Here is a 23,817-nt window from a genome sequence, read left to right as displayed (position 1 = left end):
GGGTATAGAAGCCAAAGTGAAAAAACAAAGTCCTTTCTTATCTCCTTCAAAAACATAGATGGCCATGTCATGTCAGAATAAAATGGTTCTTGAGACCAAACCTGCCTATTGTATGCTAGGAATGTTACAGTTTGTCGGGTATGGATTTCTGAAAAGTGAAAAGGAACAGAGTGGTCAAACTTTAGATAACTGCTGATAAGTAGCAGGTAAAATCCCAAGACTGACTTTTACTATTATTTTTTATTGCCCAGGCATCCTTGGGGTGTTTCAAAAATTGCTTATTAACTCCCATAATGCCTTGAGTCTCGATTAGTAACCAGTATCTAAAATGGCTATTTCACTTACATGGTCATGATATAACATTGGCTGGTGAAAGTAACTTTACTTTTCTCGAATGCCTGAGAAATTTTGCTAATTTAAATGCTTAAAGTTGAAAAACTATATTCCCCTAAGGAAAAATCAATTCAGGAAGATATATGCTGTTTCAGAATGAGCGGTCTTCTCAATTTCACAATCTTCTTCCTCATGCCCTTATCACTGGCAGTGTGCAGAAGGCTGCCTGAGTTCTCCTTCTGAATTCAGGGGACGCTAGCACGTGTAAGATTCCTCCTGTGATACGGAGACTGAAGGTGTGCTTTAAGGCTGAGGAAGGAAACCCATTTTCAGCAAATGTGCATAGTCAGGACATGTACATGAGCACATACAAATATTTTTTAAAAGATTTTATTTATTTTTAGAGAGAGGGGAAGGGAGGGAGAAGGAAAGGGAGAGAAACATCAATGTATGGTTGCCCCTCGTGTGCCCCCCGCTGGGGATCCCCAGGTGTGTGCTCTGACTGGGAATCAAAGCAGAGGGGCTTTGGTTCTCAGGCCCGTGCTTAGTCCACTGAGACACACCAGCCAGGGCAAACATACAAATATTTATAGAGTGATTTTTCACTTATTCTAGCCAAATACAAATTTGCTTACTTTTGACTATTTTTACCTATTAAAAATGGCCATTTCTTTGTCAACTAATAATAAGGAAATTCTCTAAAACCTTTGTTTTTCTCTGTATTATCTGGTTATTTCATGTGTTTTTTGGCAATTTGAAGCTGAGCCTTTAATATTATTGTCATTAATCAATACCTATAATGTATTATTTACTTATAATAGAAGACAGAGTATGTCTCATATCAGAAACTCCTTTTTCTTTGGCAACAGGTTTAATATTTACTGTTATTTATTTTTCTTGCCTTCCATGCCCTATTCACTCTGTTATTGATACCATTGTGTTTGCGCCCCAAACTGATATGATGGGAGCATATTATCTCATTTTTACTCCAAGATGCATCAAAAATATGTGTATCTATCTCTAGCTCTATCTGTTAAGCTGTTTCCCAAATGTTTCTCACCCTGGTGTCTGCACTCTAAACTCCCAGCAGCAGTCAGCAACCAAAACATGGATGCATTAGAGGTTATGGTCTGTGTATGAGGTTCTGTGGCAAATGCTGTGATTATGCCTGTGTACCCTTAACCTTGGCCTTGGTGGGTATAATCAAGCAGGACTTCTTTTGAAATATGTGATCATCTTTGTGGACATCCCTGTAGTATTATTATCCCTTCCATTTGATTGATTGAAACAATTTAAATAATACAGCGGCCTTATACCTCTAGAATTTTCCTGAAGCCTGGTTTCTACATATCTTCAGTCTCTCTCTCTCTCTCTCTCTCTCTCTCTCTCTCTCTCTCTCTCTCTCTCTCTCTCTCACACACACACACACACACACACACACATCACATGTGAGTCGGGTATGATGGAAATCATTCAAGTGAGGTCTTGTTACTAATTTTTCTGATCCTTTTCCCTACAGTTATTGTGTGGGCATGTGTGGAGATGGAGCCAATGACTGTGGGGTGAGTAGAAACTGCTTCTACTAACTCAGGCAGTTCACTAACATCCCTGGGTTCTGACTCTTCACCCTTCTGCCAACAATCATTTGATTATTTTACTGTATATATTCAACTGTACCTGAGTGTGGGCTGGAGTGCAGAGAAGTGAAATGAAATAAGTCACTTCAGCTGTTATCTGGCAACACCTGGAATAATAAAGACAAGGGAAGGCTACTTACACTCCCGTTTTTCAGACTTATATGAATTTTGCAAGACTAGCTGGTTTAAATCTCTCGTGTTATGAATAAGAAAATTAGTCCAGGGAAGTGAATTCTCTTTGTACCTGAAGTCACACAACTGATAAAAATCTTAGTGAAGGAAAAGTTTGAAACTATTGATAAAAGATTTAATTATATTATTCCTGCCAAACTTCCATTGGTATTTCAGGGTTACTTTTTTTAAAGTCGATTTTTATCCTCCAATCCTTACATTTGGTTGAAATAGTGTGTGTTACATGCCGTTGAGTCACTACGACTGTCGGTGCCCCTATGAATATGTGACGCCCACAGTGTCCTGTCTTCAGCAGCCCTGCTCAGCTCCCGGAGAGTCACGCTTATGGCTTCTTTTATGGAGTCAGTCCATTTCAGATTTGTCTTCCTCTTTTCCTGCTGCTTTCCATTTTCCCCGCACTATGGTCTTTCCAGAAGAGCCTTGCCTTCTCATGATGTGCCTAAAACAGGATAGCTTCAGTTTTGTTATTTTTGTCTCTAGCAATGTTTCAGGCTTCATTTGCTCCAGGACCCACTTGTTCATCTTTCTGGCAGCCCAGGGTCTCTGCAGAGCTCTCCTTGAACACCACATTTCAAACGGATCAATTTTTTCTTATCAGCCTTCTTTACTGTCCAACTTTTGTATCTGTATACAGTAACTGGGAATACAAGGATATGGATGATGTTAACCTTGGTCTCTAATGACACATCTTTGCTTTTAGTAACCTTTCCTAACTCTTCCATTGCTGCCCTTCTGAGTCTCAGCCTTCTCTTGATTTGTTGGCTGCAGTCCTCATATCAACTGATGACTGAACCAAGATAAGCCCAATATTAAACAGCTCAATGAGCTTCTAGACCAAACTATTCAGTTGATATATACTGTAGCAAAACCTAAATTAAATGATTTTCAACAGATTACTTCTCATACACAGTAGGAGACAGTACATGTTTTATAATCTGAGTTTTAAAGAATGGTTGAAACAATACTGTAAAGATTTATGTGCATAAGAAAATATTTTAGGAGCTAATGTGCGGGACAAGAAGTGAAGGGATTGCTTTGTATTTCCAAAGCCTATTAGATACTTAAGATCTGGGTATTTATTTTACTTCCTTCTTCAAATGTTTTCTTCAAAGTTCTAGGTAAAACCATGTCCATACTTAGAGATCTATTGTGAATTTTTTCTGCATTATACTTCACACGAAGCTAGTTTTTAGTTCACTCTTCAAATTTTAGAATGAGTACACATTCCCATTAGTTATGTGGAGTTTAGAACCAAACAAAGAAATCAAGTGCTAAAAAGGATATAGTCTGTGCCTCTAAAGAGTCCATTGTTTGGTAGGAGAAAGAATCATGCATAAAAATAACCCTAAAATAAAGTAGATGGTACTAAATTATATGACATAGGTGCAAAATATTAAGAGAAAAGAGAGGAAGAAGAAAATATCTTAATATTTATTGACCATGAATTTAGTTATGTATCAGTCATGGTATCCAGGTCCTTTGTAGTTCTTTAGAACTGCAGAAATATGAAGTCTTGTTTTATGCCCACACAACTCCCATAGAATCAAAGACTTGTTGGCCTTCCAATTTGTCACTGTCTGCTCTGTGCACTTTCTGAAAAGTGTTCAGTCTTTTTTTAAATATTATTTTTATGTGATATATTTTATAATTACTCTTAGAAATAGTGTTTCTTTTCTTATTTTTTTCAATCCAGGTTGACATTCAATATTACTTTATATTAGTTTCAGGTGTACAACCCAGTGATTAGACATTTATATAATTTATGAAGTGATCCCCCTAATCATTCTAGTACCCATCTGACACTTACATAGTTATTGCAATGTTATTGACTATATTCCCTATGCTGTACTTTACATCCCAATGACTATTTTGTAACTACCAATTTGTACATCTCAGTCTGTACAGTTCTTACCCAGACCACCAACCTCCCCACCCCCATCAGTTTGCTCTCTGTGTCTATGAGTCTGTTTCTGTGAACAGTTTTCAGTCTTGATGGGAAATGAATTAGCCTTCATTTCAATGAGGCAACACACATACTAGTATAAGTCATTAATGAGTATGCTCTAGTTCCTGCATTCAGTAGAGATGCCGTATGCCCCATATTTCATACCAGCAGTTAGCTGGTTGGCCTGCTCAGGAAGCCTACGGAAAGGTGGGGATTGGATATTTTTTCCTATTGTTCATCAGGATGACCTGCTAAGTGTAAGAACTGTGATAATGAAGTTGCCTGACAAACATCTATCCAAATGCTGTTAACTTTTTAAGACTTCTTGAATGACTATTTCCATTTTTTATTACCTTGATACGCCACAACCAACACACGCACACACGCACCCTATTCTTCTACCTCTGAATCATTGTTCAGTTGGTGCCTCTTTAATTGGTGACTTTGTGGATCAGGGGGAAAGGGTATCCCAGGTGGAGGGAGAACATAATCAGAGACCCAGGGGTGGAAGCATGCGGTGTTATAAAACTCTACATTGTGAAGAGCTTCGCCGTGTTTGAGCAGTCAGAGCCTGGCCCGAGGAACCCTGAGTATAACAGGGTTCCCTGAGGGTTACCCTGAGTATAACACGCATTTATCATTCCAGGCTTTGAAAATGGCTCACGCGGGCATTTCCCTGTCAGAGCAGGAGGCATCTGTGGCCTCGCCTTTCACCTCAAAAACAGCCAACATTGAGTGTGTGCCTCATCTCATCAAGTAAGCCACTCCTCCCTCCTCCGCCCTTGTGACCGATGGGTTTGTTCTCTGGCTCTGGACAGAATTCAGCTATAATTTAGGGCTGATTGTCTCAACAGAGGCGTGGGTAAAGTGCCACTGGAGCACCAAGCAAGGAAGCCATGAGTGCTGCTTGAGAATGCGGGTAAAAACCACACACAGAAAAATGACTTTTGCTGAGCATTAAATGATAAATGACTGTGTCATGTGGACAGTGGAAAGCTGAAGTTGGTATTTAAAAAGTAATTGCTTTTTTCCTTCTCTGCTTTATGTTGTATGTTGGGTACTCGCTGGAACCTTTCTCCCGGTAGTCGACAATGGGTGAGGAAGCAGAAAGGGGCCATTCCATCAGGTAGCTTCCCCAAGGAGTGTTCCATCCCTGAAGTACAAATGAATGAACATCCAAAATGACTGCAGAAAAGAATTTTACAATTGATTGGTAATAGTTAGTGAAGAGGGAGGGATTAAACACTGTTTATTTTCTCAACATAGCTCCCTTACTTCCACTTCTCTCTCATTTCTGATGTTGTCTTTACTCTTGCTTGAAATGTAGTTAAGAACAACACAATAGGCTCTACATTTTGTTCATAAGTCCTATTCCCCTTTTGTTCCCTATAACATTGTGGGGTGACTTTGGCCAGTGGTCTGGAAGATATCATCAAATCTTGAGATTTATACAAAAAAGACAACCATGAAGCTCTCTGGCATGTCCTGTGGTGTATCTGAATGGCAGCTACTGACAAGAATCACTGACCTAAAGGTGCCAGGCTAGAAATCCCATGCCCCTGTCTGGCTGCATGTCAGGGTGGCAGCTTGACACATATTCCTGAACACTGGGTGGCTGCACCTGTGTCCTTCCACACCCTCAAACATCACCACCTCCCCTGCCTCTAAAGCACTCCTCTCCCTAACTCCCAGGTTCCCTGCTCTAAGGACCATGTGGTCCTCAATGTCCGTCATCCAGGCTCAGAAGCTCAGAGTACATTTTACTCTTTCCTCTTCTTTACTCCTAGCCAATTGGGGATTATGTTTTACTGCTTTCAGTGACTCTTTCCAAGCCTTTTTCTTACTACCTCTACTGCCTCACTCTGGTTCATGTCATGGTGGCTCCAGCATGAGAGTGCTCAGGCCCCTCGCCTTGTTCATGCTTTCCATTATCGACACGACTCCTGGAGCTCTTTTTAAGCATTGTGCTTGGAATGTGGGGGATTAAAAATGAGAGAGAGCCTTGCCCTGGAGGACTTACATTTTAGTGAAGAATATAGATACAGATAGATAGAGTGAAAAAAACATAGTGAGAGGTGCTCAATAAATTAGCTTTAAATAAGTTCACATTCAACAATACAGTAACTTTCCCAGTAGTTCAGTATGACAACTCTAGCCAGAGGGGAGGCTTCAGCAGGGGAGTTGCACCTTAAAGGACATTTGTGAACAGAAGGAGCTGGGAGGGGATTCCAGGTGGGGGAAATGGAGAGCCATATTTGGAAACAGGGTTTTAATCGGAGGGCATGGGAGCCCAGTAGTCAATCTGGTTGGAAGGATTCTCATATGGAAGTTGTGAAGGTGAAGCTGAAGAACGAGGTGTGGAGACTTTGCATAGGGAGCTTAAACTCCTAGATCAGGGGTGTCAAACTCATTTTCACTGGAGGCCACATCAGCCTCATGGTGGCCTTCAAAGGGCCGAATGTAATTTTAGGATTGTGTAAATGTAACTACTCCTTAACAGTTAAGCAAGAGCTTGGCGCTGCCACTGTGTATAAACAAGGTGCCCAGACGGATATAAGAAGGTAAACAGCTGGATTCGGCCTATGGGCCTTGTGTTTGCCACCTGTGTCCTAGAGAGTTGCACAAAGCACTGGTTGGCCCATCCAAAGGGCAGTAGTATTTGAACTTCAGGTGCTCTTTTTCACACATGTGGCCTGGTGCATTTATAAATGTAATACACTGTTTTAAATTACAAGTGATGATGTAAAATTTCTCTAGTGACTGATGGTTTAATGATACTTCAAGGTAGAAACCCTTTGCTTTGATAGTTCATAGATTTATAAAAATTAGATGTAGTTCAGCTCCACTAGGCTCGCTGTTCTCTTGCTCTCTGTGATGCATGCTGATTCTGGAGAAAGTGTCCCCCAGAGGGGTGATGAGGTACAGCTTTAGATGCATGGGCCCAGATCCATGGGTTTTCATTTTTATCTTTAAAACACTGTTTTTATAGTTCAAGTCCTTTAGGGCAACAACTGTACCTTATTCATTTCCGTATCATCGTGCCTCTCACTAAATCAAATGCATCAGAGCATCTGCTTACTGTTTGTGGAAAGCATAGATAAATGAATGAGCAGCTTAAGATACATATTCAGTAGGAGTAGCAGTAATTTTGGACATCCAGGCAAATATTTTTTATTCTTGAGTTAGAATGGGTTATTGAACTTCCCTTTGAATCTGCCTTTTAATTTTTTTTTTGTAAATGTACCCAACTATAGAAAAAGGATAAAATGACAAAGCTTATGTCAGACAATGACTCAAGCTCCACTTGCTGGCCCCTTCTCAGTGTGTCTTCTGCTCCACCCTGTGTATGGAAAACAAAGGTGATGCCTCCTAGCCTGCTGGGAAATACCTGCCCACTGCATCTTGGCCCCTCTCCCACCCAAACTTTCTCATTTACCTGAGGCAAGGTGGTTATGGCATAGGTTTTTTAGGTTTTCCTTCTCATGTCTCTGTTCTATTGACAATCTCTGGGCAGTGCAGGTGTCTACATCACTAGGGACCAGAAACAAAAAGGGTGTGAGCTGCCTCCCTGTGGATTCGTTTGCGCTGGGAAAAAAGGAGGCCGCGGTTGGGGGTGTTCACTAAGTTCCTCACTGCCCTCTCGCACTACTGCCTCACCTGTCTTCTCCAGCCTGTCATAACCCATCACCTGACTGAGCCCCAGTTAAAGGAGTAGCAGCTCAAACAATTTTTTAAAGGGAGGAATATTTACTTTTTAACCTGCAATTTTTACTGTTACCTCTATCTCTTTTGATCTTCACACCAGCTCAGATTATTACCCTTGGTTCTTGGAACCTTCCATACCCTGGTGTATGGAAGCCAACAAAACCCATTTCACCTCAAATATTGAAGTCCCATGCACCCTTCCTAAAATGCTTTGGGTCTCTAAGGAACTCGAAAGCACACACAGCTGGGTTCTCGGGAAGCAAGTGTTGGTAGGGGGTAATGAGTCATAGTCAAGTCAATGCTTCACATTTTCCACCTCATCATATGCATTGTGTTTATAATGTACCTGTCAATCTGCTTAATTCACTGAAAGCTTGTTGAAAATAAAGACAGAGCCTGATTTATTGATATCCTCCATGGCTCTTACCATAATTCTGGTACCTCATAAACCCTAACTAAAGGTGAGTGCATGGATTAACGAGTGAGCTAATGATTAAAAGAGAGGATGAATGAATGAGTAAATAGATAACTGAGAGGATAAACTGGTGGTTAAGTGCATGTATGTCAACAGGCTATTAAAAATTAAACTCTTTTTGAAATATAAAGAAGAATGGGAGATGTGTATCATACATAACCAGTTATTTTTATTTTTTCTTAAACAGGGAAGGCCGAGCTGCTCTGGTTTCATCCTTTGGGGTATTTAAATACTTGACCATATATGGCATAATCCAGTTTATTGGTACATCGCTGCTCTATTGGGTATGAATCAAAAGAATTCTTTTTTGTTTTAGTTGCATTTACATCACTGGTTTATTCTTTGGGGGTGCAGCTCCTACACAGGATACAATGTTTTATATATAAATGGCATTTCTCAAAATAAATGTCTACAAAGTGGGAACTTGGTATAACTGCATGAAACACAGAGCTAGAAATAAATAGATGTGTCTCAGTTTTTTAGAAGTGTTGTTTTTCTCCAGATAACCTGAGACACTTGACCTCTCCAAGCCTCTATTTCTTCACTGGAATGTGAAGGAAGCTTCAGAGCAGCCTAAATATAACTCAGCAGGAAACGGATCAGTCACCAACTGTAGAATATTTTTGGCAAAAGACTAAGAAGAGGTAAAAGGAAAGACATGTTGTTGAGTTTGACTTTAGAGGATTCAAAGGCTAGGGAAACTTCCATACTGGAGCTCTACTTCTGAGTCTGCCCACAACTTACACATTTAGACATGTCATCAGTACAGGATTAGCAACTCTTCATTTTTTAAAAAATGAAGATTGTTTAAATTAAGTGATCAAAACAAACACGTAAGAATTAATTAGCTATATGGAAGAAATATGTTTAGGTTGAAAGAATACTTTAGTAGTTCAGTCATAACTTGTTCTACAGTAAAATGATCCAATGGACGCAGGGACCATGTCAGGAAAGGAGTTAATTTACTGCTTTTCTAAGACAATTGAGAGATGACTGAGAAGGCCATCGCACTCCAGCATCCGGTGGACTATTATTAGCAAGGACCACACACGGAAGGTTAAGGAGCAACCAGATGGGTAGAAACAAGGCCTGGACTGGGAGTCAGGAAACCTGGATTCAAGTTCTGCCTCTATCACTAGGAGCACATTAGATCTTGCCCTTAGCCAAGCCTTCATCTGCCTTTGGAAAGTTAGGCTGGCTGATTCCCAAAACCCTCTATAATATAGGTCTATGTAAGTTGCTCCTAGAATGAAGATTAAAAATGCTTTAAAAAATTCCTCCCTGTTGCATCCTAGTCCTCATGGATAGAGTTGGAACCATGGTCCACTCTGAAGCCATTCATTCTCATAGTCTAGGCAGGGGTGTCCAAACTTTTGGTGTCTCTGGGCCACACTGGAAGAAAAGTTGTCTTGGGCTGTATATTAAATACATTGTGACACATAATCACACACAAAAAAATCTCATAATGTTTTAAGTAAATTTTCAGTTTTGTGCTGGGCCACATTCACAGCCATCCTGGGCTGCATGTGGCCCACGGGCCTCAGGTTGGACACCCCTGGAGACCTACATAAGACTGCTTCTAAGGACCTGCACCTGGAAACTTCTGAGCCTTAGGTTCACCCTCTCACAGGCCAGAAATATTTTTCACTTGTGTCTATCAAGTCCGTAAAGTCCTCAGAGCCAGATTATGATTTGGTGCTCATTCAACCTCTGTGTAGCAGAGAAACAGACCCAGCTGCAAAAACATATTGCAAGCAGGTTTGTAGAGAGGAACCACTTGACTTTTTTATTTAAATGCTTCAACTCTATAAATGTGAACATAACGGAAGCTCTATGTCTGTATGAACTTGAGAAAGACAGGTGTGCCACACTGAAGTCTGCAGTGGGCTTCTGTGAGGCAGGAGCGCTTGTTCAATTTATGAAAGTGAACGGACCCCCAAGAGAACTATGGTGTAAACTCAGTCCATGAACAAAGATGGAAAGAAACACCTGTTCAGTGACTCAAGGCCTTAACTTTAAATTTTAAGTTTGAAATTCCCAGAGGAACTTTTGGGCTTTAATATCTTATGTTAAAAATTCAATTGTCCAGGCTAACACTGTAGCTGTCATAACTACTGTGTCCAGTCAAAGGGCTGACCCTTGTTGCTAGTATGGAATTAAGTTAAACACTGGGAAAATAGTGGTCTTGTTTCATTCCCTCCAATAATATGCAGAAGACAAGGTAAGTCACTTTCTTCCTAAAGAGGAGAGAAAAATAGCAGTTACTTTCAAAAGGAGTGTTAGAAATGATAAAGTGCTAAAATGGTAGAAACGACCCTTATATCTACTTTTGTTTACTTTTCAGCAACTACAACTCTTCGGGAATTACCAATATCTAATGCAGGATGTAGCCATTACCTTGATGGTCTGCTTGACAAGTAAGCTATTTAGCAAAGTAAACTGTATTATTTGTATTTACCCAAGAAATTCTAGAAATGTTCATCCAAATAAGACTTTCAGAGAAAGGTGCACCTTAACTACTAGAACCTCATTTCTTACGAATATTTTGAAAGTGGTATTGGAAGGAAATTGAGACTTGAAGTCCTCAGACCTGGCATTCAAGTATCCTGAAAGCAAATATGTTTTAGCCTCATAAAATTTTCAATGTATTCTGAGTTCTTTGTAGGTTTGTAGCTTGTACATAGAAAAATATACAAGAAATCTGGAAAGGGAAATCTTTAAAACCCAGAGGTCTCTTTCCATTATTTGCCTATGCTTCATGTTGACGTGAAACCAGATTTTTGCTAAGTCTTTGATGTGCGAGAACAAATGCTAGCATTTTACTCTCGTGGAATTCTCTCAAAAGCAAGGTGTGGCTTACAGCAACTATTGCTCATTTCCTTCCTTGCAGATGACACTGATACAGTATTTCCTATCAAAGAACTCGGGTTTGATACTGACTCTTAATAAGTGAGAAAGGTGACTGTCTCAACAGAGTAAAGGAAAAGAATTACGTAGTCATTTTTTCTGCCTTGTTCAACAATGAGAATGTTTTGAAATATAACAGATAAAACATCAGGCAGTGCAGGATATTAATAACCATACAAATTTCATGTTGAATCATAAAACATGAAACTGATATTGAAGTCATTTATTATATCAGCCCAATGACAAAACTTACCAGTATCAGAGATGTAAGTAATATCAATTTTGATTCTTATGGTTGAAATGTCTATTCATAGCCCATTAAAATATTTTTCTACATGTTATTCATATTCACATGACTGGATAATTTTGAATCAATGACATTGCTCTCCAATGTTGGATATTTTTAAGTAATTTGTATAATTACTTGTGAAAATGGGCAATGATGCTAAAAAGGAAATAGAACACCAGGAAGTTCCAAGAGCTAAGCTAACAGTCAGTAGCATGAAGGGAAAGGCCATGGCCATCCTTCACCACTCCCTATCTCTGCAACCTTTTGCAAATTATTTATTAAACAAATAATTTCCTGATAGGAAATGTCCTCATAGTATTGTGAGGATCAGACAAAATAATACATGTGACATGTGTGGCAAATGCATCACACACTGCGAGGACTCACTGCAAAATTAATGATATCACCTCATGCCCCTATACTCTTTCTTTCTGTGCAATGATGCTAACTCAGGGAGCCTTTGGAAAGAGTTCGACTGCATACAGGTAGACTGTGTGATTAGTAATCCAAAACACTGGGTGGTAGTCTTAGCCTTGCCTCAGAATGAGAGATGACTTTAAGCAAGTTATTTTGAGCTTTGACACACTTAATTTCACAATATTGCTGGTAAATCGGACTCCCATGGCAGTGGGTATACTTTACTCTTTCTCAAGGCAATAGCCTGTTATCTCCCTGCCAGCTGGCCAGTTAGCTGCTCACTTTGGAGTAGGCTCAGTGGGAAACTTGGAATGACTTGAGGCAGGATCATTGTTACCAATGGGAGAAAAAGTCTCAGAAGGGCAATAGATCAGAAGCATAATGTTCTACCAGAACAACAGCACTTTATGCAAATATTATTCAACAAACATGTAGCTGGTTTGGTAAGTGGGCTGGGCTCCAGGTAGGTGAGTAAAGGTGAGAAATGGAATCAAGAAACAGCTATTTTGGTTTGATTTTTACCCTCTGCCTTCAGGAACTATTGCTTTCCCATCCCTATAAACTCAGGTATTCTACAGGCAGATCATTTCCTGGTGAATTCCAGGTATTAAATGATCTCATCTTTAGTTATAAAACATCCAGGCCTTGTAAATTAACATTTTGTGTTTTTATCCAATCTGAAGCTTTGCTCCCCCTATATCGAGCCTGCCCTATGGCCTGGAGCAAGGAATGATGAGACCACCATGGTCTCTACTTTCCTTGCAATGGTCTCTACTCACCTACACTCAAGCCCTGCTTCAGGGACTCTCAGAGCAACAAGAGCAAAGAAGCTTTTACTTCAGTGGGAGTGTTGTAGTACTCTCCACTCAAGTGCCCTCTGACATGACAGCATTTTAAATTCAGAGACTTTGCAGGGGGCCCATTGGTGAGTTCTTGGGTTCTTCAGAGAGTCCCTGTGGATTGGTCTGGACTAGACCTTTCCCTGACACAGTGGTGCTGTCTCTCTCTGACCCCTCAGGATTCCTTTCAGCAACGGCCTTCCAGTGGTACATACCACAAAGCTTTTTTTTTTTTCTGCTGTGCCTCTAACCCCAGCCGACTGCCCCATTGGGCAGATTCCTCCCAAGGCTCCTCTAGTTTGGTTAATTCCCGGAGCTTCTGCTTGACGTACAAGATATTGATAGTAGATGTATAGCTTGCTCTCACTGCTGCCCCCTCTTTTTTCCCTCTGGTATTGCAACAGGGGAAGGAGTGAGCCAATCTCTACCTCAAAACCACTAAGGTCTCTCATAGAGTGGTTCTAATGACCCTCACTTATTTGTGTTGGGGTGGTGCAAGAAAAAAACACACAGCTCTTTCTGCTCCTAAAATTTCTTTAAAAAGTCTCTTGATAATCTTTGTAGATTTTCTTATATAGTCTGTATATAGGTAACAGTGTGTGGGGGACTAGGTGGGCGTGCTTTCAGTTGAAGGGCCCATGTGGATCTCTGAGTTGGTACTATGGAGATTTGTCAAAGGGCTCTCTCTTTACATTATATTGGCACTTAAAATTCATTGTCCTCAAATATGAGGCTCAGTAAAATTCCCCAGACAAAAGGAAAATTCCCAATTCAGCATCCTCTTAGTTGTGTGCATCTCCTACTATTTGTTAGGCATGTACTTTCCTGGTGCATAAAAAGACTGGTCACTAAATTCAGAGTTTAGTGGGGGAATTCACATACATGAATTAATGAAATGCTAATCTAAAGTAGTTAGTGCCAGGGAAAAAAGAAGTTCAGAAAAAGAAGAGATTGCTTCTGAAAATCTGGGGTTAGGAAAGAGACAGCAATGGAGAAAAAGGAGATATACTAAGGTTGGCTTCATGGAAGAGGTAAGCATTCACACCAAAATAGGAAGGATGGGTAGATTCCAAACATTTTTACTAAAAGAAGGGAATTCAAATAGGAGAAAACATCGTGAACAAGAGAGACCTGATAAATACGGAACATGAGTTTTTCAGTTTGACCACACCGTAGGGCATTTGAAAAGAAACATCAAAAGGTAAAACTTGAGATGTGAGTTGGGTGAGATCGCAGAATCGTGACTCCCGGGCTGAGAACTGTGGACATTCATCTGCAGATGCTCAGAGTCACTGGCAATTAAACAATCAATTTAAAATCATTTTCACCAAGGTCTCTGTGTTTCCAAGTTCCCAGTTATGGCTTTGACCTTAAGCTTGAGTTCGTATGAGATAAACACAATACCATTACATATTGAATTTATTTACTTGCTTATCTATACACACCCTGGCTTACTCCCACAAGATTTAAAGGCAAACAAAGGCACCTCATAAAACAAAAGTAGGTTTACAATTGTCTTGTGACATCCTTTGAGTGACATCCTTTAGTGAATAAAGCTATTGTAATAATGATAACCTGCATGTCTCTTCCCATACAAGCAATTGTAAACCTACTTTTGCCCACCCCTGTATATTAAGGGTAAAATTGAGGAGAGAAGTAAGATGAATTCAGGGAAGTCAATTAAGAAAATGCATGCCTTGAAGTTCATTTGATTGTCATAGGCCTAGAAGCCATCTTGAAAGGAATTTGTCCTTGCTACATCTTTGTTCTCTCCCATAAGACCCACTCAAATTAGATTTAAAAAATAGAGGAAGGGGAATGTTTCAGAATATAATTCTCACAGAAATCTGAGAACAGAAATTCAGAAGCATGTGGTCCTTGGAAGGGCTAGATCACTCAAGGCTGCTTTCTTTATTTCCAAGAGACCATCTTGTCTTTTTCTTCTTTCTATTCTTACTGTTTTCATCTCATTTCTACTCATTCACTCTGCAAATGACCCTAAATGGTAACCCTGCTGAATCTCCATAATCTTTCTCCTTGTCTTCCCACAGCTAATTAGCTTAGCTTCTAGGTATCTTATTTGCAAATCTCTTGAGAGAAAGTTTAGTGACCTAATTTGTGTCAGATGCCGACCTCTAAGACAGTCATTTTTATGAATGAAGATGGGTTCATGCAATCCAGGCCCGTCTAGGCCAGTCACTTCAGCATATGGGAGGAGGCAGTGTCCAGGAAAGGAAGCCGTAGGAGGGAATTCATGCAGTCCATATAAACATCTCTTTTATAAAGTCTACCAGGGCTTCAATGATGCCTAAAATTTTCTAGGTCTTGGTCCCCTTGGAGAATCTGAAGGAAAATATATATCTTTGCACTTTAAAAATTTCACGATGCACACTCAAAATTCTGCATGTAATTTAGGTGAGTTTGTGAGCCTCCTGCAACATGACTTACGTGACTTAAAAAGTCTATAATACAAAGTAAGCCAGCTATTTAGGGAAGCACACCTACACTATACCCAAAATGATGCTGAGCAATTAAAAACTGTACTTTGAGTATAGGAATTAAAACTTCTAAGTCCTCCCATACAGCAGAACCTGTGCCGGGTTCAGTCAGGTACAGAAAGTGGAATGAGACAGGCTGTCTTCCTTCAGGGAGCTCACAGTCTGCTGAGTGCATGTGTAAACAGCTTGATTTAATGCAAGACACCAGTGGCAATATGAGTAATGTCCTGTGGAAACTTAGAGGCAATGATTAATTGTAAATAAAATATAATATTCCACCAGTTTTCATTTCCTCTGCATGCAATCTGATAGCATACATCATCATCATTTTAAGGAAACCTGGACAATTCAGAAGTTTTTTCTGTCAACTGAAACCCAAGGTTGTTATCCAAGCTTGCACTTCAGGGCTCCTCATTCTATCATGCTTAATTCCTGGGGTCAATACCACTGCATTATGCTGCAGAGCAGAGAACACACAGGGCTTTAAAGCCCTTTATGCAATAGAAGACACCCACTTGTGTATTCCATTGAACTTCAAGCTCTTTGAGGGCAGATGAGAGTCCTTCTACTCTGCGTACCCCATAGCCTCTAGCCCAGCACCCTCCTGGGGAGATATTGCTTAAATTGGTAAAGGTAGAGCCTTAGTTATAGACCTTTAGGATAAGAGAGTTGGAAGGGCCTTTGAAGACATTTAGATATTCCAACACTTTCATTTTATATTGATATATGAGAAAGTGAGAGACTGGAGAGTTTAACATGATTAACCCAGAACACACGTTGAGCAAACTGAAAAACTACTTTAGAGTTTTCTCATCCCAAACTGGACATCCAGTCCCCACTGCCCTGCCCCGTGTTCATGAATGCAAACCTAACCACACACACTTTATTTTCTTCCTCATGAAAGGAAACCAGTGGTGAGTTATGAAATGGAACATATTGATAGTTATGAAGGCAAGAACTGAAACATGACTAAGATATAAACCTTTAAATGTGATGTCTCTAATTTCTGACCTTCCCTTGCTTCTTTCCTGCTCTGCCCTAAGAAGTACATTCCATTTTCATTAGCTTGTGAATGCATGGCTTCCAAGAAAAATGAAGATACTATAACATATTTTAATATTTTCATCTGGAAGCAAGATTTTTTTTAATGAACTCTTTTTCCTAAATAAGACTAATGTTCTCTAGCCATCCACCATTTACACACATTTCCAGGAAGGAGCAGAACATACCTCTAGCATTTATCCTGGTACACAGAAGTGCTCAGAGAACATTTGCTGAATGAACAGTAGAGTGAGTGCTTTTAAAATAATTTTTCCCAGAATCTGAAGATGAATCAGCTAGATGCTTTCTTACTCTCCTCGTCTTAACTCTCCACTTTCCCATCATCACTGAGAGGTAATAGCAATGCTAATTCGTGTGGAAGGCTATCTTCTTCTCTTACATACCATTTCTGGTCAGTCTGTAGAGAAAAATATTTGCATCATGCAATGTGGTAAATGTATTAATTACAGAACTTTGAATACATTACTTTTCATTTCTGAGGGTAAAACCAAAGCCTGGAGAAAGCAAAGCTTGATAGCATCGGATCTGTAACTGGACAATGTGCTTTCCAAGATGTAAATTCTTGATTCACGTGTGCTCAATCTGAGCCCTAAGGCAAGACTCACAACAGTGCATATCTCAATCTTTCATTCTCAACAATGAAACTGAAACGGGGAAAAATGCATTTGTCTTACAGTGAGTTCAACTCATGCCTACCCAAAGCTGGCTCCGTACCGACCAGCAGGACAGCTCCTCTCTCCGCCTTTGCTGCTCTCTGTCTTGTTGAATACCTGTTTCACCTGCATTGTGCAGATCTGTGCGTTTCTCTATGTGAAGCAGCAGCCCTGGTACTGTGAGGTCTACAGATACAGGTAACATTCATGTTCTTAGTTTTAATTTCTGAAGGTGACACAATGAGTACCCAGTGACATTGTACAACTGGGTTCGAACATATATCCTACAATTGTAATCAGTGAAAGTTATGTCTCCACGTTGCAAAACACCATTGGTGAGACAGAACACACAGCACATTTAATGGGTGGAGTCCTGGGGTGAGTCATGTAGCAGGGGAAGGAAAAGATTTTTACATTGACTGTTGAAGTATAGCTGTGACAGCTGGTTGACTGAATGAGTGTATTAATTCCCTGATGGCTTGGATATAACATATAGACCAAGGTGGGAAAACATTTCTTGTAGAGGGCCAGGCAGTGAATACTTTGGGCTTTGTGGACTAGATGGTCTCTGCTGCAACTACTCAACTCTGTGGTTGCAGTGAAAAGCAGCCACAGATACTGCACAAACAAGTGGGCATGACTGCACTCCACAAAACCTCACCTACAAAAGCAGTTGGTGAGTTGGATTTGGTCTGAGGCATTAAGTCAGCTGGCCCTTGATATATAAGAGGTTTGCTTAAATTAGTTTGGGTTTTTCAAGTGAATGTTAAAATTAAAATGTTAGTTGATGATGTCATTGTTCTGGCTGAACACGAGGCAAGTCTTTCCACCTCCCTGAGCTTGAATTTATTTAACTGTAGACTAAGGGTTAGATTAGGGGAACTGTGCCAATAGAGGTTTAAACATACTTTTTCTGACAAAGCCTGCCTGACCTCCAAAAAGAAAGGCAGGAAGAGAGCTGCTTTTTTTGTTATGTTTTGTTTTTGAAACTAGGCTGGTAGGCATCAAAGCTCTGGGACAGTGAAAGGCAGAATAAAAACTATCAAATGGTGTTTAAGATTGCCACTTAGACCCAAATGACATATTACTTGAAATATATGTATTACTTGAACTATATGTCATGTTTGTTCAAAACCAGATTTCCCTCAAGTTTCAGTGTATCTAGTCAGAGAAGTACAGGTCTAATTAAAGCTGGGAGGCAACACGGTACAGCCGGAAAGATGACAGATGGGTAGGCCTGCCTCTGTCACTAACGAGCTGTGTCACATTGGCCCCCAACTTCCTTATCTCAGTGTAAGTATGTTGCATTAGGTACTTTTTAGTATTAAACTCTATACTTCAGACCTCCTATTTATCCCTTTGTGCAAGGATGCTTTGTTAACTACTGATTGTTGCATGAATCTGTTAAGCAAACATTAACTGAACATCTCCTATATATAAAGCACATTTTGAAATGCAAGGGGGCTAAGAATAATAAGACTCAAGTCTTGCATTTGAGGTCACAATTGGAAAATAAAATTTATTTATAAACAATTATAATAGTAATAAAATGTTTCAAGCTGCATAAGAAAGCTGATGGAGACTGATTTGTGGGTTTGATATTGAAAAAAATAAACATTTCAAACAGGTCAACAAGAAAGCTGGGAAAGCTCTTAAATACTTTCTCTGAACAGATGATATGTGGCATCACTATAACGGATGCTAAGGATTTGTTATAGATCTATGTAAAACAAAAATAAATGAATAAAACCAAAAGAAAAAATCCACATGAAAGGAACTCTCATCCCAGGCTTGAAAAATAAAAACATATGAATGAATCCTTGCAGAATAATGAGCTAAGTGCAGCAATAAGAGGGAATAATGGCACACCGATTCTGCGGGGCAGCAGATGTAAAGACCTTTAAGACAGAGTGATGTTAGAAGGAGCAGTGGTGTGCAAATGGTGATATTTGGGGAACAGGGAATATTCCTATAGGTTTGGAATATAAGGAGTGTGGAAGGACTAGCAAAAGGTAAAGCTGGAAAGAGACATTGAGATGAGAGTCTGAAGGTCTTCTGGGCCTGCCTAAGAAGTTTGAACTTAATTTATTAGCAAATTAAAGCCACAGACACTCATAAGCAGGGGACATGTCATGCTCAGATCCTCGGGTAGAGCCTTCGGTTGTATGAGGCGAGTGGCTTAGAGTGGGCAGATTCAAAACGGGGAACCAAGTTGTGAGGCTTACATTAGTCCAAGAAAGAGAACACACACACACACACACACACACACACACACACACACACACACACACACACTTCATTTACTCTGAATTGGAAGGAATTCCATAGAAAATCCTTATTCGAGCTGTTTCAAAACAGATCGCTTGTTCTAAATGGAATTCTAGACAAAGAACAATCTTGACTTCCTCTAAATTTGATGTAGGCTTTGACATTGCAAGAGGTTTTTATCATGGTGGTTATTGGCTGGAAGAGTTTGAAAGCTGAGGTTCTGTGGTAGAGGTGAACTAGTTTTTTCCCACTAGCTGGATCAAAGTCAAATAAAAAGTCCCATACATGCTAGTAATTCTTTTGTAGTGAGTGCTTTCTGGACAACCAAAGTGATTTCTCAACAAATATGACTTTGGAAAGAAACTGGACTGGAAACGCAACTCTGGTTCCTGGTTCAATTTTAAGTTTCGAGAGTACCACACTGTGGCCCATTACCACCATCAACTGTATCACAGTGGCATTTATCTTTTCTAAGGGAAAGCCATTTCGAAAACCCATCTACACGAACTGTAAGTATATGAAGTTCACATTTTATTAAAAAGATTTTTTCCACTCCCCTCCCCAGAGTTGCAACTCACTGATGAGGTGATTGGCTGAGAGGGAGACAATTGCACTGATCTGAAATTGACAACTAAATGGCAATTTTCATAGGTGGCACAGCCCATGGCAGAAACCTGCTCATTTGCACATAAACACAAGCACTTTTGAATCACATGAGTCCCGCCCTATTGTGAATCATCAAGAAGGATTTTCAGCACCCACGTATAAGTCAAGATATTTTGTAAAAGGCTTTCCCACCAATTCAAATACAACTTGACCTTGTAATAGCCTTATAAGATTGAACAATTTACTTTAATCACTCTGTACATCTCTTTAATCACCAGTGAGGATGAGTATATTTTCATGTTATTAGTCATTTCTTTCTCTCTGAACTTTATTTACATTTTTACTCATTTTCAATTGGATTGCTGTTATATTTCTTATTTATTAGTATGAGCTCTTTATTCCTTTGTGATTTTCTCCACTGCCTTTTTGTACAACTTTTTCTCATTGTGAAATCAGATTATTGTGTATTAAGCTTTTTAAATTTGTTAATGTTTTTTGAAATCCAATATTAATTTTGGGGTATAATTTGAAGTAGAGATCAAACTAGTTTATCCAACTAGTCCCTAGTTTTCCCAACAGATTTTATTTTTTGATATTCTCTTTGGTCACTTATTTCTCAACTGAATGTAATACAGTCATTATCATACCTATATTCATATATATTTATGGTTTTCTCATATATAATTTATATTATGTAAGTTTTGATATTATGCTTATTATATTATATACTATATATTAATTTGTATGTAATTAATTTTTTCTGTACTATCTTTTCTCTTTCATTGATGTGCTAGCCTATTTTTGATCTAGCAGTCCCCTTTAAAAATTATAGTTTTATAATAAGCTTTGAAGAGTAGCAAGATTAGTGTGTCCTCATTACTCTTAATTTTTAAAAAAATTCTTACTTTTCTTTCTTATTCATTCTTTTAGATAAATGCTAGAAAAAATTGTCAAGCTTTTAAACAATCCCCTTTTCAAAAAAATGCATTTGTTTACACATTTTAGCCTTCACATTTAAGCATATGTCATGTCTTTCCCTTTATTCATGCTTTCTTTTATGTCTTGGTAAATATTTGTCATTTTTTGCACTATAGATCCTGCACATATATTTAAGAAGCTAATCCTATGTTTTTTATATTTATTTATATTGTGAATTACTTTTTCCCATTATATTTTCTAACTAATTATCATTAACACATGTGAAAGGTATAGTGTTAACATTTATTTTCTATTCAGAACTCTCTGAATTTTGCTATTAATCCTTGATGTTTGAGTGTTCTTAAAGATAATTATTATCATTTGCAAATAATAGTTTTTCTTTTCCCTTTCCCATAGCTAAAATGTTTATTTATAGTTTATTTATATTTCCTTAGTGTACAGTCCAGAATTTCCAGGACAATGTTAAATAACAGTGGTAATAGCAGACAGTTCTACTCTTTAATAAAAATGCTTTTAGTAGTTTTCATTTATAAATATAATTTTGAATATTGGTTCATCATCTAAAGAAAATACCCTCCTATTACTAATAAGTTAAAAGTATGTTTTAAAATCCAGATTGGGAGATGTATTTTATCAAATGCCTTCCAGTCCCCTACTAAGATGATTTTGCTTTTATCTCTCCTTGGACTTATTACTAGAATAGGTTATATAAATAAATTTATAATTAAATCATCTTCATATTCTCAAGCAAGCCCTACTTATTATGTGATGATACATAAATGAAGATAATGCAAAGATTATGATAGGCACCATATGAAACAAAAATTTGTAAGGGAGAATTGTGGAGTCTTTAAAAATAAAATAATATTTGAATTGGGCTTTTTTTTAAAAAAATTGCAACTTGCCAAGAGAGGAGGACTGTCATCTACACAGAGTGTTCTGTGGACAGAGGGCCAGGAGCTGGAGAGGGTGGGGTCTTTGTGGAAGCAGCAGGCATGTGATTTCACTTTTCTATGCACATAAGGAAGAGCGATGAGAAATCTGTTTAGAAAGGCTGACTGAATCCATGTTGTGGAAAGCCTTAGATGTCGATCAAAGAAGGATCCGTGGATTTATTCTGCAGACAGTGAAGAAGAATGAGGCAGGACCTAGAGGACTGTTTGTCCATGCGTGCACAACTCCATACACACATGGTGATAAAGCATCAGGGCCTCTCTGGCCACAATTTGCATGGGCTGGTCACTGCAGGATTTCCCGGCCCCCAGGACTCCTCGGTTGAAGTAGCTCCTTTATGGAGGTTACTATAATGCATTTATTAGCATATTTCTACACTTACACTTTTCAAGGAAAATCTTTAAGATATCACCTTTGTCTTGTAAGCATGAGAACATATTTTAAAGCACATGAAGATACATCAAAACATCTGAAGACGTATCCAGTATTTGCCCAACAGAGATAACTGATTCTGCAATGTGTGCCAAAAATATGCGAGACATTCCTCAGCATCTAAAAATAATGTTTGGTGTTTCTTCAGATGTGTTCTCATTTCTGCTGATATCTGCCTTCGGCCTCACAGTTTTCATTCTGTTTTCTGATTTTCAAAATATATACCAAGGAATGGAGGTAAGCAGTAATTCATTTGCACATCTGTTATGACTCGCATGCAATGGGACCATATTTACTCTGTAATTTGAAATTCTGTTACTGCCATAGTCTTTCTGACCACTGAATATTGTGAGGCTATTTCCATGTACTAGAAAAGCAAATAACATAGCTAGATCTCACATATGCTAGACTCTGATTGTTTTTGTATTATTAGTATTATCAGTTTGGTACATGTATCCTATTCACACCTGAAATATTATGTTTGGATACTTTATTCTTCTGTGTTAAACTAGTCTAATAACCTTTAGGTATTAATACTATAATTATTTCTTCAAGTTAAAATTTAAAATATATAGTAGAAATCCTTCATAATGTAGTTGTGAGGAATATTTTTCTGTCTGTCAGATATTAGCTGTAGAGAGTTTTATTTCAGTGGACAACGCTTGATACATGGTGCAGTGGGTTAAAATTAAATTTATGAAGAGGTTAGTGAACTTGTCCTTTGACCCAGTGTTGTGGGAGATACAGAAAAGGTTTGACCCTTGACTCACTGTGACCTGATCTACTGAGCCCCTCAGACCACCCTCAAGCCCAGTGTGCTCTATTTCACAATCCAGGGAAGGGCTGTCTCCATCTGGGGGCGGAAATAACAAACTGTTACTTTGAAATAACTCCTATCAGAATAGAGATGAGAATTAAAAGTGAGCATTTAGACAGTGTGGAGGATCTATGCTTTCATTGGAAAGGCAGCTCCGTCCTTTACACAGTCATCCACAGTCTACCATGTAGGGTCAGAAACGGGGCTGTGCAGCTCTTGTGCGTGCGTGCGTGTGTGTGTGTGTGTGTGTGTGTGTGTGTGTTGTGGATGCAGCGATGGGAAGGGAGTTGTAGCTCCCACCCTCATTAATAAGTCTAGTTGGTGGTCAATATGCAGTATGTGCCCCTTAATAATTAAAAGAAGGTGGCTTGCATGGGTTTGACTCTCACCAAGCCATCGGATTTAGGGCTGGGAAGGTTTGTTCAGGAAAAGTTTCCTTTGTTTCAATCAAAATAAACTTGAACTTTTGTGCCCCTTTATGTTTACTCATAGGTTAATTTTACTGAAAGAATGAATTCCAATTAGATTTTGCTTTGGGAGAATTAGAAGTAATAATACTATTAGATGAATGATTTAAACTTATACCCACTTCCCTCTATCTAAAAAGATAAAAATGGAGAGAGACACACAGGCTCCCTCATGTCCCGTCTCCTGTCTGCAACCCGAGGCACAGTCACTCAATGTCTATCACCAGGCAAGGGCGGGAGCACAGGACAAGAGACAGCCAGTTCTCGTTTGAATTCTGGCTCTGCCTCCTGTCTGTTGGCTCTGAGCCCTTGGCCCAGGTACCGACCTTCTCATCTGGAAAGTGGTGAAAATAATGCCTACCCTCCAAGCTCAGAGTTGTTA

General features: G+C 39.1%; 1 protein-coding gene across 1 annotated transcript in view; it reads left to right on the top strand.

Annotated features, from left to right (window-relative positions):
* Window positions 1-23,817, top strand: part of ATP13A5 (ATPase 13A5) — a 97,951-nt gene that overhangs the window by 70,840 nt on the left and 3,294 nt on the right. The window contains exons 22-28 of the mRNA XM_045851880.1: window positions 1,853-1,895; window positions 4,754-4,863; window positions 8,475-8,571; window positions 10,632-10,704; window positions 16,976-17,150; window positions 19,527-19,729; window positions 22,300-22,388. Of these exons, the coding sequence (XP_045707836.1) occupies window positions 1,853-1,895; window positions 4,754-4,863; window positions 8,475-8,571; window positions 10,632-10,704; window positions 16,976-17,150; window positions 19,527-19,729; window positions 22,300-22,388 (790 nt within the window). The remainder of the gene's footprint in view (window positions 1-1,852; window positions 1,896-4,753; window positions 4,864-8,474; window positions 8,572-10,631; window positions 10,705-16,975; window positions 17,151-19,526; window positions 19,730-22,299; window positions 22,389-23,817) is intronic.

This window comes from Phyllostomus hastatus, unplaced genomic scaffold, assembly GCF_019186645.2.
Source record: "Phyllostomus hastatus isolate PE091 unplaced genomic scaffold, TTU_PhHast_1.1 phas_contig_86, whole genome shotgun sequence".
NCBI lineage: Eukaryota > Metazoa > Chordata > Mammalia > Chiroptera > Phyllostomidae > Phyllostomus > Phyllostomus hastatus.
This window is presented reverse-complemented; position numbering and strand designations above follow the sequence as displayed.